We start from the raw sequence: 16,203 nt of genomic DNA, 5'->3' as shown, positions 1-16,203 counted from the left end.
CCCTTTGATTTTGTGATCTCCTTTCACCAACTATTTTAGGAAACCTGTGCAAGTCAGAGCTCGGCACACGCGCTGCTCAGCAGCAGCTCTCGGTCACCAGTGAGGGACAGATCACACAACCACTGAAGTGCTGCCGTATCAAACTACCAACATCCGCTGGGTACAGGCAATAATTCTCTGGCTCATCTACTGCTGTAAAACACCTGAGACCTGCCCAGACAACTTGTACCCTGGAATAGTCACTGCAATTATCCTCCTGCTAACGGAGAGCTCATGTCTTCTCCCCTACCCCCAGGCATGCCGCCTCCCAGACCCGAAATGTAGGTTATTGCCTCCTGCGTGTAAAGGGAGAGCAGGAAAATGAACCTGGCGCAGCTCGATGCTGGCAGGAGGGATGAACTGGATTCTCTTCTTGTACTGGTGCAACGGGAGCAGGCAGCCACAGGTTGTCTTTGTTTAGCCTGGAAAAAGGCAGCGCCTGAGAGCGCAGCTCCGCTGGGAAAGGGCTCTCAACTCGGCTACCAAGCTGGCATTGCTCTGTGGAAGAGTCTTATTTACGGGGTCTGTGATGCTCCAGCTGTGCTGAATACAAGTAACAGCCTGTTCCCAACACCATCATCACGCTGCTGGGACACCTCACTACCCAGCCTTCCTCCACCGCAGTCCACCCCCAACAGCTTTCCCATCAAAACCAAACAGACCCAAAGCGTCTCACAGTCCTAAGGAGCTGAGTAAGGGGAAAATCTTCCAGCCCAGCCGTGTCTTACAGCAGAGGTGAGGCCCGAGGCAGTTTGCAGGGAAAGCAAAGCAGACACAGAGAGTTCCTTGGGGGATGGAGGAGTGGAACTAACCATTGGCCCGGCAGCACCGGGGTTTCACCTCATCTGTTCCATTGCTGCTGCTTGCAAGGTTTATTTGGGAAAGGCCCTGTGGGCAGACATCTCAGGGACTCACGGCGAGGGGTCAAGTGGATGGTCAGAGACAGTTGTTGGTTTTCAGAGGTCTGCAGTTTCCAGTCCTTCTTCTTCCTTTATCTTGGCAACATAACCACTCCACTGACTGGCTTCTTCTGTTATGCTCTGAGTTCAACGATAACAGAACCGGTAATTTTTCAGGGAAGACCAAGACACCTCACCCGTGCCAAAAAACTAAATCTGGTTCTACTAAACAGTTTTGCATTTTTCTTTGCAGCTTCCACAAGGTGGGGCTTGGACTGGCTCCTCTGTGCTACCGGGAGGTGGATTAAGCAGCAAAGTCAGGACATTTCTAATAGTAAACTTTTTAATAATGTAGTCATTCTTTTTTTTTTTTTTTTTTTTCTTCTTTCTTCCCTCTTCGTGTTTGGTCTCAGTCTCATGGGAATAGGGAATTGCAGCGTGGATCCTATCAGATGGAAGTAAACCACCGCGTCTTGTTTGTGTCGGCGAAGGCCAAGCGGAACGGCGGCAGAGCCTCGAGTAGCTCCGCAGCAGGATGTGCTCCTTCACGGGAGATTAGATGGCGCTGCATTCACGGGAGATAAGAAGATTGAGAGCTTAAATTTAGCACCCTCAGAAAAAAAAGAATAAGCCTCACAGCTCTCTTCAAAACGTATTTGTTGCTGTGCTCGCCGGGCTAAGGAAACGCGCAGACAGGGATGATGAGCGGGGGCAGAGGGGGTGCTGCTCCCTCACGCTCCCTTTCCACGCAGCCCACGCTGCAGATGCACCCACGCGGCTGTCACGGCAAGGGTCGCGTGAGGCTCATGAGATGTCCCCTGCCTGCCCTTCAGCCCACGGACCGGCAGCCAGGGCTGGGAGCCACCCCCACGGCACTTCTCCCACGGGCGGTGCCGGCCGGGGTGGGCAGCCCCAGGCTCCCCCACTTCACCCCCCCGTGCTCCCAGCTACGCCGCCACGGGGGCCCCTTTAAAACGCTCCGTGCACCCAGCGCCGACTGCCACCCGTGGGATCCACGCACCCAGCGTGGGGAGAGCCCCATTTACCGTGCCCGGAATCCTCCGCACCCTACTCGGGGGTGCTCCACTGCCCTGCCCCGACCCCACGCACCCCACTCGGGCAGCCCCACGGTTGCAGCCCGGCCCTCCCCCCTTCCCCCCCCCCCCCCCCCCCCCCGTGGAGGCGGCTCTGGCTCCTCCCGCCGTGATGCGCTCGGGAGGAGCCTCCGCGGCTGCTCCGCCGAGCGCGGCCGGGGCCGGGGCCGGGCCGGGCCGGGCAGCGCAGGCACGGTGGGGCCGGGCATCACCGGAGCGGGGGCGGAGAGGGGGTGCAGGGAGCCCTCGGGTGGGGTGGGGGTTAGAGATTGAGGGAGGTGCCCCACGGGGGGGGGGGGGGGGGGCGCGGAGGGGGAGGAAGGTGCGGGAAAGCCCCAGGGCGCCGTGGGAGGGTGCGCGGTGCTAGTGGAAAGGGGGCTGGGAGGGAGGTGGGGGGACACGGTAGTGGAGGGAAAGGGACCCTCGCAGGGCAAAGACCCCCCGCTGCCGGGCTGTGGGGTCAGTCTCGCTGTGCCTTCCCCCCCCTCCCCCTCCGTTCCTGGGGGGGGGGGGTGAAGCCCTGAAGCGGTGCTGTGGGGAGGCGGTGGGCACCCCAGCTCGGGTACCATAGCTGGGGCTGGGGGCAGCATCTTCTCCTGCATCCCTGAGCAGGTGAGGTGCGGAGCCGCCGTCCATCCGTCTGGCCTCAGCGGGAAGCACTGGTGGAGAGTTCACGCGCGGGCCTAGGGCGCTGGTGACCTCTTAGGTCTGATCTCTTAGGGCTGCCCTGCAGCTTTGCGATCCGTTCTTCAGGGGAAGCAAAACTCGCCCAGAACCGTCCTGCCCGGCTGCGGAGCAAGCCCACTGCCCTGGAGCCGCCGCTGGAACCTGCTGAGATACTTCATGGGCTCTCAACAAGAAGCAGCATCGTGTGCGTGTGGTCCCTTCGCAAGATGAAACACGTAGCGGCGTCGCCATTGGATAAGTTTTTGCAAGTCCTGGCTTGTTATTTAAACAAGACCGGGCTGCCCGTTGTGATTTTTGGGCGCGCGTACCCCTGCTCCCTCTCCTGAGCGGTGCTTACACCGACCAACAGCTCACGTGTCCCGAGGGCTCTCCCCCTGGGGATGTTTCCCCTTGAGCTCAAAGAAGCAGCAGTTGACCTGGACCGACCCAGCGGGGTGTATTTTGGAGCTGCTGGGAAAGAGCTCTCGTGTTTGGAGCTATTCTTGAGCAGATGACTGAGAAAGTAATGAATGGGAGGGTGCCCCTGCCTGAAAAAGCCTTGTCCGAGGGCTACGCCCGGCTGCGGTACAGGGACACCTCCCTACTCATCTGGCAGCAGCAGCAGCAGAAACTGGAGTCGGCCCCCCCCAACACTTACCTGAGCCGGAGTCGGAGTATGTGGTACTCACAGTACGGCAACGAAGCCATCCTGGTACGGGACAAAAACAAGCTGGATGTCTCCAGGGACACTGGGCAATCTAAGTTTTGTGCTATTATGTAATTTCGGCGGGTTTGCGTTAGAAATCCACGCGTGGAGACAAACCAGACTTGCACCGAGCCGGAGGAGGTGGGTTTGCACCATCCTCACGGCAGCCCCGTGGCTAACGCGGTGTGTAGGCCAGAAGGGCTGTCAGCAGTTTACGTTTGTTTTCGCTGTTGGTAGCATCAGATTTTGCATGTCATTGTGCGTAACAAAAACAGTCTCACTCGGGAACTCGTGAGCCTGTGTTTGCTGCCTAGCATCTTGGCAGGGTCCATGCTGGACCATGTGTTGCTTGTAAGTGGCTCGTGCACCATGAGAAACACCCGCTGTCATTTGGGAGCCAGCCCCAGCAGGCACTTTTGTTTCCTGGACCTTACGCATTGCCAGAGCTCTGCGAGTGGTGGTGGGAGAAGTGAGCGCAGATCCCTTTCCATCGAGGATGAGATTTTGGGAAGGCGATCTGCAAAATTATCTGGCTGTTACTTGTTCCGCTCGCCCTGTCTCCCTTTAATTACTGCCCTGGAAGTGGTCTCTCACAACCAGGTAATGAAGTGATTTACTGTAGAGGGGAAGAGGGAAAGAGTATATGGAGGATTTAATCCGAGCCTCCAAAACACCTGGCAGGAAAGGCGGGCGGCAGCTTCATGCTGTGCAGAGCAAAGGGCCCTCTCTGATGCCACAGTTTGGTGCTGTGGAAATAACCGACGGGACTTTGGGAGTAGATCCCCAGTCCACGCTGCGGGAACGAGCACCAAGTGAACCATCTGAAAGGGAGGGACAGGCCCAGCAGAGCACCAGGAAGAAAGCTCCTGTAAATACAGCTCCTGCTAGGGGACGTAAAGGAAACTCCTACACAGCACATACCCACCCCCAGAGATCAGTTACAGAAGAAAACAGTCTACTGAAGTTTGCTTTGCATCCAAGTTTTAATGCATGCAGTAGCTTGGGAGGGTTTATCTTCTAATTGGGGTTGGATAGTAGATTTGGTGCTTGTATTTTCAAAGTTGTGTTTGGGAGTGTTTTGGCTAACTGAAGGATTTTAGGAGGGGAAAATATTACAAATGCAGTTCTTGGGAATAGAGAGTGTTTTCAGGTTGTTTCCGTTAAGAGCTGAATCCATTAAGAGCTCAAGGCAAGGTCAAGCTGAGAAACTCAACCCAGCAAGCACCTAAAACCTTTATTAAAAGCAAAGCAGTAGCACTTCTGGGGTGCTAATTACGTGCCCAGGGTTCAGCATTAAAGTGTAACATTGGGCTCAAGTCATAGACCCGCCTAGGACGTCCTCGGGCAGCCCCGCGTACCTAATCCAGCAGCGCTTAGGTACAGGCTTAACTTCAAGCAAATCGGTATTTGATGCTGACTTCAGTATGGATTATTTACCTGCCTAAAATTAGGCATAGTCATTAATTCTGTTAATATTTATCTAAAACCTCTTCTGCGTTTTTGAAGCACTTTAATACAGTGAAGGAGAATCTCTTCCACCTCTCCCGCGTGGGTTAAATGCTCCAACACAGACAGTCACGTTTGCTGAACTCAGTGTGCTGAGCGGAACACACCACGTTTTAACACAAGATCGTAGAGGTTTGACGCACTCAGCCCTGATCTGTAGCACGTGTATGCACTGCAAACCATAGGCAGCTTTTTTTTTTAAAAAAAAAAAAAGTACTATTTATGCATGTGTTGATGTTTGGTACCTTACACTCGTGCTCATAAAACTAAATGTGCTGATGGACCTCAGTGCTTCAGACCTGCACGCTCCCACAGCCCTCGCGATCTTGCCAGGACGAGCTCTGGATGGGAAAGATTTTGGTGAATAAGTGGTTTTCAACTGGGGAAAAAGCATTTAATGAGATTCGCCAAAGTAGCAGGACTCAGAAAGCTGCTGGCAGCAGTTCTGGGCTCAGCTGATGGGGCTGTTTAAGGGGAGGAGGTGAGGCTGAGAGCTCCCCTGGGAGTCGTGGGGGGAAAAGACCTGGAGAGGGGGCTCAGGGCCTTTCCAGCAGCCCAGGGGAGCATGCGAACTCTGGGAGTTTAAGGAACAGCACATCCCCAAAACCAGCTGTTCCTTTTCTTTACTTTTCTTATAGAAAAAAACATAGGTTTGGTGTTTTTTTTTTTTTTTTTCTTAATTTCAGTAAGAAAGTTGATTATTTTGGGTATAATCAGTCTCTTTGTTTATGTGGCTGGTAAACCAAAATTCAGTTATTTGAAGAGTGTTAATTGAACTACACAAGAATAAAAACTGAAGTATGTGCATAAATTCTTCCAGGATGGGCATGACAGTACAGGAGGAGTGAGACTTGTTCTTCCATCTCGCTGTGAATGTATTATTTTCCATATCTGTGTGTCCTTATTAGTCACAGCAGGTTTGTGGAGTGGCTGCTATGAGCGAGCATTTCAGTAAGCCTGTTGTGTAGTGTCGATGCACTCGTTTAAAACGCTGCTGTAGCCTCTTTGATAAAGTGCATTAAAATGATTTGAATGCATCGTCGCGAGCAGCTGTTTTTCTTCTGCGTGTTAATCACTCTGGCACATGTGAGGATTGCAGCCATTATCACTCCCAATGCAGGCAGAAGAGGGAAGGCTCAGCAGACAGGCAGTTCCTCCCAGTTGGGGATTACCTCGGTTACTGGTGGGGCCGTGGGTAACCTCGCTCCCCAGAGTCCCACCACTTTACCTGTGGAGATCAGCCACGTGCAGAGGTGGATCCTTGGGGTTCCCCAGCCCAAGAGCCCTTGCCAAGTCTCAGCGGTGCATTTGGGGATGGGGACACCTGCAATAACCACTGTCGATACAGAAACCAGCGTGAGCCGAACCTCGACTGCCTTCTGCCTGTCCTCATCCTCCTCCAAGTCTGCAAGAAGCAGCACTGCTTCCTGCCCCTAGAAATAACTCACTAGTAAACGCTAAAGAAAACATCCTCCTGTGAGGCAACTGCCTCACGGGAGATTTTGAGAGGATAGGTTGAACAAGCATTTCCTTTGGGGGTATCACTGATACAACACACAGCTACACCGACACGACAGCTAAGCAAAACAGGTTTGCTGAAACCTTACAGACATCATGGCTTTTAAACCCAGCGAGCAGGAGCAGGGTTGGAGAAAGATTAACCCTGAGGAAACCTGGCTGCTGTAACCCTTACCTTATAAATAAATCATCAGGCATGCTTCTGGGAAACCCAACAGCAAACCCAACCTGAATCTTCTCCAGTGACCAAAATAGATTTTGGCCACCGTACAGTAATGCCAAGACTCTGCTGTGACTGTGAGCAGCTGCTCTGGGCCCCCCCTTTCCCAGCTGTGTCTTCCACGTCCCGGTCACCCTGGGCTCGCTGTCCCGCGGGGCCAGCACCGGCTCGTGGAGCGGGTCCCCTGCCAGTGCTGGTGAGGAAGTCTCTCTGGTTCCCTTCAGGTCCTGGGGGCTTGGAAGTAGTCAGCATTAAACATGGGTGAAATGTCCACCTCCTCTTTTTTCAGCTGAACTTACCTCCATCAGATGCAATTCCCACATAATCTAAAACCCCTCCACAGACAGTAGGCTTCTAGAAGTCCTTCCTTCGCTGCCCTGCTACATGAAAGCAGCCCGAGTATCTCCTTCACCAACAGAAAGGTGTATTTGGAGCACTTCCACGCCAGGTACTGAACTGTGATTTGGGGACCCCAGACCACGCTGGCAGTGCCCCAGACCTGCCCCCTGCTCTGAAGGCAGTTTGCCCCGTTAGCGTGGCACTCCATCGGCGCTAACAGCTGCACTTGCAAAATGACTTCCAAATTATTTCAGTACTCATGGCACTAGGTCTCTTCGTGTATTTATGTTTATGTCTTGGTAATGCCACTCAACTGACCGCTCGATCAAAGCCCTACAAGTTTTCAACTGAAGCAAGAGCAACACCTGAAAAAGAAGATGAGGAGAGGGAAAGGGAGAGGAGAGGGGAAAATACGGGATCAAACTGCACACACAAAACAATTTTTCTTTTTATTATGAAAACAAAACAAATGCCCCAGGACCAGGGTCCATGATTACCAGTAACATCAAAGATTACTTTCTAACTCTTTTTTTTAATTGTTGTGTTTGAGGCCAGCAATTTGCAATAAACAAGCTAAACTACTTACATTGACTCTTTTCAGTAACTGACATTTACAGGAATATACTAGAAATGGCACTAAAAAGTTTTAAGAAAAAGTTACGGTAAATTTGCATGCACATCATACAGAAAAGTAACTTTTTTTAAATATTAAAAACAAAACAAAACAAAACAAACAAAACCAAAAAATACAACAACAAATCTTTCTGGATTGGTTATGCCAGTATCAGGGGTAAGTTCTAAGTGGCCTGTGTCAAATCCTAGCTGGTGGTTTATTTTTAAAAATGACATTTAAAAAGATATGCAAATATCATTTCTTTAAAAAATGTATCTCATTGTTTTACAAGCAAGATAATGCTGCTAGTATAATGAATCCTCGCCCTAAATTTATCTTCAACAATGCAGAGCCTGCTCACAGTTAGCCCTAGTGGTAACTGCTCATGTTTAAGTCTTTGTAAAATTCAGTATTAAAAAGGTTGTGGTTTTAGTTTGTCATGCCCCAATCCCTTGCCCCTAGCTCCAACCCCAACTTTAAAAAACATCATTCCTTTCAAAACAAGGAAAAAATTAAAAACTGGTCTAAAAGTCCCCAAAACAGAGAAAGAACTAGATTAGGTAACTGCAGTCTGCTTCTACCACATAGAGAACATGGAAAGAGACCTCACGGGGTAACTAATTTGTATATATACACGCACACACGTGCTTGTGTATGTGTGGGTGGGTGTGTGCACCTATTATACACACACTCGCTAACAACAGTTACAGAGTCCTGAAATATCAGTTCTACAGTTACAAACCCTGTCGGTAGGAAAGGTTAAAATCACATCAATACAAAACTGAAATCATTTTGTATAGACAACATTTGGTTAGCAGAAAACTGTTGGATGCAACAGATTCTTTTAGTAGATGGATCAGGGCCAGAGCCCACGGGATGCAGATCTCCCTCTGGTCCCACTGAGCCTACGTCTGATGGTATGCCAAAAAACAGGCTGACCTTACAATCAGATAAAGTTTAACAAAGTTTTTAAAGGTGCAGTAATGCTGGTTGATTGATAGTAGGTCTGGTGAGATGCTGTATTGTCAAAACAGTTTTGTCAGAAAAAACAGTTTCAATAAAACTATTTGTGTGTATGCATACATATGAAATCATACTGATTTCAGTGACGTTTCCCCTGGAAAACAAAGTTAAACTTTGTTCATTCAAGAAAAATTCTACCATAAAAATTTCATTTTTTTTATTCTTAAGTTTAAAAATGCTATTTCAAATGTTATATGTTTGATCATTTTAAAGTTATTTCATGACATCTGTACTGACATGTCATGCGATACAAACTCAGTTAAATAAATGCTCTATTGTTTCAGTTTCCAACTCATTAAGGGCTGCTGCTACTTACTATGGACTGAAAACATCTCTTCTTTCCTGGAGACACTCTCATCTGGAGATACAAGAGGCACCACTACTGACATGTCGAGAGATAATGAGCGCTACAAACAATACGAAAACGAAGAAGTGTAAGAACAACATTTTGAAATTAAGCCACCAATTTCTTTCCTGAAATGAAGGTCGTGCCAAAATGGACCTCTCCTGTGAACTGCCATTTCCCAGCGAACGCCTTACTTTCCACGAGAACAGTTTCCCACTAGAGCTGCCAGCCCGGATATATCAGAGACATGCAGGTGGCTCTTCATATTCCTCGGTGGTTTTGGTTGCTTGTTTTCCTCGCAAATCCCCCAGCTAGGACAGCTTTGCCAACTGAAATAGGGATCCTCCTCCTCCAGCGCTGCAGGCAGTCCCAGGCCAGGCCCCCTCCCATCATTTCCCGCCTGGTCCCCAACCCTTCGGCTCCAACCTCCTGCGCACCCTGGCCGTGGCCGGCGGGGATGGGGGCAGGCTGCCCAGCCGGGTCCCCGGGCTCGGCGTGGCGCAGGCGGTGGTGAGCGCGGCGGCCGGCCGGGCTGCTGCTGCCTCCAGCACCGCCCGCGGTTTGTTCTCCACCCAGGAGCGACCACGGCGGCAGAGCTCCGGTTAACGCACGCAGGAAAAAGGCTTCAGGCGGGGAAAACTGGGAGCTCGTTTGTCCAAGTTGTCACGGCTCCGAATTGGGTGGAATTGTTTTAATGAAAATACTCGTTGGCATTGATCATGCAGGTCTCAGACAATAGGAGGAACACAGATGAAACCCAACCCCATTAAAAAAAAAAAAACAAAAAAACCTAAGCTCTTAATTAGGTGTATATTACATTTCCTCATAGTAAATTCTGAAAATATATTACTAAGGATCTGTCTAGGGGAAGATTTTTTTAAGGGCAGAATTTAAAAAAAAAACAGGAACTAAAAATAACTCCATTGTTAATGGAAAAGAAAAATCATTCATTTCAGTATGAATCAGATACCCTAGTTCATCCACTTTCAAATACTATGGGAAACTATCTGCGAAGACTTGAGAGCCTCCTGTCACTGGGCCAAGCACCCGAGTGATTGGAAAGCGAGACGAAGATGCCCAGCAACTTCGAGGAGGAACCCACCGCCTCACAGCAACACAGCACCACGCTCTCAGCCCTTACCAAAAAAAAAAAAAAAATGGGAATTCTTTTCCACAGCAAACCGTGGGGAGCGTGCTGCTGCCCCTATACAGGTAAGACATGGACAGAGGCACGTCAGCTGTACGAGATGCACACCTGAACACTGAAATAATGACCTTTGAATGGCAAGTTTTTAAAGACAGATGCCTAAGTGCCTAGCTCACAACACCTCGGTCGATGGGCACGAAGTGACTGGCAGCTGAGCGTGGATGCAGCCGAAGTGCAGACCACGGAGGGCTAACAACGGGCTGGCCCCGCGCTTCCCCGGCTTTGCAGCACAGGGCCAGCACCCAGACACCACGCGATCGCCTGTCCCAGCTCCTGCAGGCAATGAAAACCGTGTGCTGGGGCTGAGGAGGCTTCCAGGGCCACTCGCCTATGGGAAAAATAAAAGCCGGTGCAATCTGCACCGTGGGGCCTCTGGCAAACTGCTAATTGAGACCACGGGAAGGTGAATTTTAGGGCTACCCCCCGGTAGAGAGGCAGCCTTAGGGGCTGGTGCTGGGAGAAGGAAAGGCATAACTTTGTTAAACTCTGTATATTTTTTCTTTACAATAAAAAGTTAAGAATTTACAATAAATTTCTGCCCTTCAGATTACAAGTTTTACATAATTATAGAACTGGTGTCTTCCTAAAACTGGATTATAAAAGAAAAAAACCCCACTGTTCTACAAAAAAAAAAAAAAAAACCAAACACAAAAACAAAAACAAGAGGGGAAAAAAGACCTCTGGAAATATTACTGAGAAAACAATAACATGCTGCATCAAGAAACTGTATCTACCTGTACGTCTCCCAAATCTGTACAAAACAGGAAAAAAGGGGTCTGGGGTGAAAAGAGAAAGAAGAGAGAAAACAAATAAAAAAAAATAAACACACCAAACATGACAGAGCACCAGATGCACAACAGACTGGACTGTAGCACCGGTAGGTATAAAGTCCAATATATTTAAATAAAGTCTCAGATTTTTTTTTGCTTTGTTATTTTGTTTTGTTTTTTAAAATCTGGTTCAAACCACATTAAAAGTCTGCATTTCTGCTGGTCTGCATAGTGCAGCTTTACTTTTGTTATTTTTTTATTAAGTTTTAAATGACCAATGGTGTTTAATAAATAAAGTATTTGTATATACATGAAGTTAGGGACAGTGAAAACAGAGTGTATTGCAGCAATGCAGGTCAAAACATTAGGCTGGACTCAAAAAATTGTAAGCCTTAAAAAAATTGTCTCTTCTTTTTTAGTCCCTCCTTTTTTTTTTTTCGTTTTATTGAGGTAAGCATTTCTGTGCCTGGAAACCTGCACCCTGCATGACACAGAAGTAGCATTCCCTTTCTAGGAGCTCACTACTGAAACGATAAGGAGAGAAATAAAAAAAAAGAAGAAAAAAAAAACAAAAACAAAAAACCCAACCAAACACACACAACATCCCTCTCCAATTCCCCTCCCAGCTCAGCCTCAGCTGGAGCTCAAGTGCTCCTTTATTTTAAGCCCAGACTGAGGTGCTTGTCATGGAGAAAATACTTAAGCATGTGTCTAGTAACGTGCACATGACTCGCCTTGGTCACTCTGCAGTCCAGCTGAGAACTTTCAGCCAAAACCTGTTTTCAATTAAATAAAAAATGTTCACAGAGAGTGTCCATTTCCTGGAAATTATCTATTTGATGTTAAAAATAACATTCCCAAGAAACTTGAGTGTCCCTTGCTTCCTTCTTCCCAACATATCCCCGAGAAAAATTAAAATTTTGAGTGGAAAACCAAGAAATACAATCACTTCTATTGCTCATGTGCTTAAAGTTAAATTCATGCTTAAATACCTTCCCAAACAGGTGCCTATGCCTCTACCAAGATTAAAAAAAAAAGCATGTTAGCAATCCACAGTACATAAGAATTTTTTTAGGTTTTTTTGTTTTGTTTTTATGTAAAAAGATCATAGCATCTGACATTTTTATCACACTGTAGACTTCGAGATTAAGAATACTAGTGCTAATAACAAATACACCAACTAGTTCAAAAGCTAACATCTTTCAGATACAGTACCATTTTACAGAGATTTCTTTAAAAAAAGATTATTTTTTTTACCTTGTGTGAGCCAGGCAGGCTTATTAAAAGAGAACATTCTGGGGAGAGGGAAGGGGCGGAAGGGAAATGTACTACAAACCCTGCAGGACTTTCTATTTCTCTCCTGCTAAGAGTTCAAAGTTTTTCCATTTTCAACCAATCCTCTTCAGTTAAAATGTATTTTAGAGACTTTATGCAAAGGGAACTATTTGTCATAAAGTCTAGTCACACACACACACACGCACACGCAAAGATCTTTGACCTATTAAAAGAGTGCCCCCCAAAAAATGGAAGATACCTTTTATAACACTGAATTAAAAAATAAAATAAAAAAGTCAGAGAAAGAGAGAGGGAAAAAAAAAACAAAACAACCTAACCACCATGGAACAAGAGCAGTATATTAAGGAGAGAAAGGAACACTGCAGAGCGTTGGTGAGGGTGATGTCCATTTTGTGTGTAAGTGTCCGTAACTCATTCCGAATCGCTGCTGTCCGAGCTGGAGCCGCTGGAGCTGCTGCTCCCGGACTCGGAGGAGCTGCTGCTGCTGAGCCGGGAAGGGCCTCCGGAGGGACCTGAGCCGGATTTCTCTGCGGGGAAGAAGGCAGCGATGCGGTCACTTGCAAGGAACCGAAACAGAGAAAGTCTGCCCACAGCCTTCACCCACCACGGCTTCATTCACAACTTCCTTTTGCCTGGACAGCCTGCTTACCCACAGCCTTTGCTTGCTGCAGCCAGGCCTGTCCTGGCAGTGGGTGGCAAGGTTTCTCAGGCTGCAGGAGATCATGAAAACCCGGGATGGGCACAGGAGCCCTACGGTGCTCACTGGGAGACGGCGCAGAGCACCTGGGGAGCTGTGTCCAGAGCCCTGTGTGCTTCGGTGCAACCTCCGAACGCAAGAAACCCCTGCCTGACTTGTGCAAAGCCGAGAAAAACTTCATTAATTTGCACTGGAAGAACCTTCTGTACCATCTTTCACACTATTGCACTACATGGGCTCTTAGGCTTTTTTTTTTTAATCCCACAATGAAGAAAATTAGTCTGTTAGATGCTCTGTGGTACTGGTCTGTATGCAGAGTCCTGCACAGGCTAACACAGAGAAGATCCAGCCCCCTCTGAAGGATGAATCACCTCCAAGACACCTCACGTTTACCACCCAGGAGGGCTTCCATCTGGACAGGGACCAAAGCAGCTCCCACACAGTAGCTCAGCACCCATCAGTAACTCGCCGCGTCCCAACACTACTGACCACTACTGATAAACCCAAGGGCACAAGAACACAGTAGTTTTGCTTCACTGAGGAAGTCTATCTACATACACAGCTTTTCAGGCATTGTTAGCACAGTAAAAGCAAAGCCATTACCTTTCTTTGCAGGTTTTTTGTTGTTGTTTAGCTGCCCACTGACGTCCTGTAACCGTTTTTCTAGTTCTTTCTTCTTTTCCTGAGCTAACTCTTCTTTTGACTTTGCTGCTTGCTTTTTTCCACTTGCAGCTGTGGAGGAGGAATGCACAATTTCTGAAACTGCATGACTGCAGGTGAAAAAGCGTGGACATCACTATTTTACAGGGCATGTAAATCTGTGCAATCACTCTGCAGTGACACTGCTAAGATCAAGTGACCACACAGCAACTACACATCCCAGATAGAGGGCAACATACGAAGTTGTCTGGATCATCCAATCACCATCATGCTGTAACATGCACTTTTTAAGAGGTATCTTCTGGAAAGTATTTTAGAAGATAAAAATATCCATGTAATAACCTTGTAGTTACAGGTTACTTACCAGTCAGTTTTATGGTCAATAGTTACACATTTGTAATTACAGAATTGTTACATGGGTTTTCTGCCCTGTAAAATAAAGTGTCCCATTAAAGGCTGTCAGAAGTAAACATCTGTCATTGAAACTTAAGATACCTCACGCAAGAATCTACTGTGTTTTATATTGCTTTAAATATAAAACAAAACTAAAAAGACAAATTAAAAACCAACTGAAGCAAAGGCTGGCAGACAACAGGAATGTAGCTGCATCAGTTAGGATGGAAGTGGTGAGAAGTACCAGCAATACTCATACTTCTGAGCAAAAGAAATAGCCCTCCAAATGAGTAATTGAACACAGGTGTTTGGCCAGTACTAGAAGCACAAGACACAGGCCAGATACTTTGCCTGATCCAGCAAGGAAATACCTACATTTCTGTGCACTGTTTTAAAGCAATGATATAAAAAAGAAATCTGGAAACCACAGTCCTAAGAGGATGTGCCCCTGGACACTAAGCACTGCAACAGACAGCAGGCAGCACAAAAGCCTGGCTGGGCTCAGGCACACCAGCCTGCCAGGCCAGGGCCTACCCACCCCAGAGGAGCAGACAGCTCAAGTTACCTGCATTACTCTATGCTTTGGTTCCAAAATAAAAGGATGCTTCTTGTTCCCAACCACTCTGGAAAACCTCTTCCTGAGCTATTCCAACAGTGCAGGACTTGGAGCAGGGGAATCAAAGCAGTGTATTAAAAAGCAAAAAGAAGGGTCAAAGTCTGAACTTTGCTCAGGGCTACCTGAAAATCCTGTGGGGAAGAAATGGAGGTGCTCTGCAAGAGTTGAGTAGCTCTTGTGTTATACTCTTAACAGGACAACTCCCTCTTTACCAACAAGCAGATGGACAGAGCCAGGACCACTTCAGGTAAGTGATCCTACTGCTATTCAGCTGGAAATAAACTCTCAAGGGGCCACAATAATTCACTCTGTGGATGAGGCATGGAGAAAATTCTCCCGTACTGAACCGTACACTCAACAGCACATTAACATTAATCCTCTGATCTAACAGAGACTGAGAGCAATACGGTGATCAGGCCACCTAGGAAGAGCAGTTGTGGGGTGAATATACAACTCAGACACACCCAGAATCCACAGGTTGCCCAGGTAACTTTGTGCAAGTTATTTATTCCCTTGATGTTTTGGATCCCAACCATGTTTTTTGTTTCCTTCCTAATTAGATGCTAAACTATTCACAATAAGAAATTGATCCTTCCAGATGTGTGCACCTAACACCTAACACAATGAGACTGAAACCTTTATAGTGCCTTCTAGATTCTAGATAAGTAATAAAGGTATCACACGGGTCTTGTAGAGGAACACAATAGTCCTCCAGGTCTCCGCAACATGACATCATGGGAAAAAAGAACATAAAAAATAGAAAGTTTCTGTACATTTTCATGGGAGAAAAGAATCTCTAAAAATCCCTGTTATCGCATACCCAACAGCTGGGTAAGAGAATCCCAACACACATGCCCTGACTCCAAAGCTGAGCTCAAGAGCTGGTGAGGGACGTGTGCCCCAGGAGGTAACTTACAAAATGGTTTCCTTTGTTTTTTCTGTAAACAAGATTTCACATATCTCTCCAGTTCTCGTAAAGTTGTGGGCTTCAATGTTTCAAAATCTATTTCTATCTCGTCCGGATTGGAGTCTCTGAGGGAAGGTTCCCGTGACTGGATGATGTGAACAACCCTGCCCAGCTTCTCTCCGGGCAGGCGATTAATGTCCAAACTGAGTTGTCGTTTCTCATCATATGTCATGGGCAGACCTTCCTCCTCCTCGTCTGAATCGTAGGTTGCAGATGCCTGTTTGCCTCCTTTCTTGGGCTGCCTGGAGGAATTGGCAAGCATGGAAACACTCGTGGGTATACAGAGGCAATGAACTCTTCTCTACCCCCCTTTACAAACATCCCAACACTCTTGGCTTTGGACCTCTAGCCAGACGGCTTGAACAGCACCACAATTTCTGAAAAAGTTCAGAAGTCTGAGATCAGCTGTTCTACTCCTATTATTTTTTAGCCCCGTGAGGCAGGACAACAAGCCCATGTAGCAGCAGGGGGGCAGCAATGAAATGGCACATTCTTGCTGGCTGCGCAAATGGCAAAAAGCAAAACCTTATCTGAGAGTGATCAGGCAGGGATTCTAAGAGAGCTGGACAGTGGAAATATGATGGTTTCATTGCCAGCTCTAACTTAAAGACTCCCTGGAGTTGTCTGG

General features: G+C 47.6%; 2 protein-coding genes across 6 annotated transcripts in view; one reads left to right on the top strand and one right to left on the bottom strand.

Moving 5' to 3' along the window:
• The first annotated feature begins 2,147 nt into the window (after nucleotides 1–2,147).
• On the top strand, nucleotides 2,148–5,947 carry BRD3OS (BRD3 opposite strand). 4 transcript variants are annotated; one of them, XM_042786482.1, is made up of 2 exons: nucleotides 2,148–2,227; nucleotides 2,753–5,947. In XM_042786482.1, exon 2 carries the CDS (start codon nucleotides 3,210–3,212, stop codon nucleotides 3,477–3,479), a length of 270 nt encoding a protein of 89 aa, XP_042642416.1. In that variant the 5' UTR covers nucleotides 2,148–2,227; nucleotides 2,753–3,209; the 3' UTR covers nucleotides 3,480–5,947. The 4 variants fall into 4 exon arrangements, with proteins under 4 accessions (XP_042642416.1, XP_042642415.1, XP_042642418.1 ...); XM_042786481.1 differs by having other exon boundaries at nucleotides 2,149–2,227; nucleotides 2,645–5,947; XM_042786484.1 differs by having other exon boundaries at nucleotides 2,157–2,227; nucleotides 2,766–5,947.
• A 1,470-nt stretch (nucleotides 5,948–7,417) lies between these two features.
• The window catches only part of BRD3 (bromodomain containing 3), a 42,987-nt gene continuing 34,201 nt past the window's right edge, over nucleotides 7,418–16,203 (bottom strand). For both annotated transcript variants that reach the window (XM_033011955.2, XM_042786480.1), the window contains 3 exons: nucleotides 15,525–15,817; nucleotides 13,543–13,671; nucleotides 7,418–12,769 (listed from right to left, as the gene is read on the bottom strand). In XM_033011955.2, coding sequence (XP_032867846.1) covers nucleotides 12,654–12,769; nucleotides 13,543–13,671; nucleotides 15,525–15,817 — 538 coding nt within the window. In that variant the 3' untranslated portion in view covers nucleotides 7,418–12,653. The remainder of the gene's footprint in view (nucleotides 12,770–13,542; nucleotides 13,672–15,524; nucleotides 15,818–16,203) is intronic.

Source organism: Tyto alba, unplaced genomic scaffold (assembly GCF_018691265.1).
Source record: "Tyto alba isolate M040663 unplaced genomic scaffold, T.alba_DEE_v4.0 Super-Scaffold_11, whole genome shotgun sequence".
In the NCBI taxonomy this organism is placed as follows: Eukaryota; Metazoa; Chordata; class Aves; order Strigiformes; family Tytonidae; genus Tyto; species Tyto alba.
The sequence above is the reverse complement of the archived record's forward strand: the minus strand, read 5'-3'. Positions and strand labels throughout refer to the sequence as shown.

What these genes read in the sequence shown, in the direction of transcription:
- BRD3OS (XM_042786482.1), top strand. Translation starts at nt 3,210, where the DNA reads ATGACTGAGAAAGTAATGAATGGGAGGGTGCCCCTGCCTGAAAAAGCC.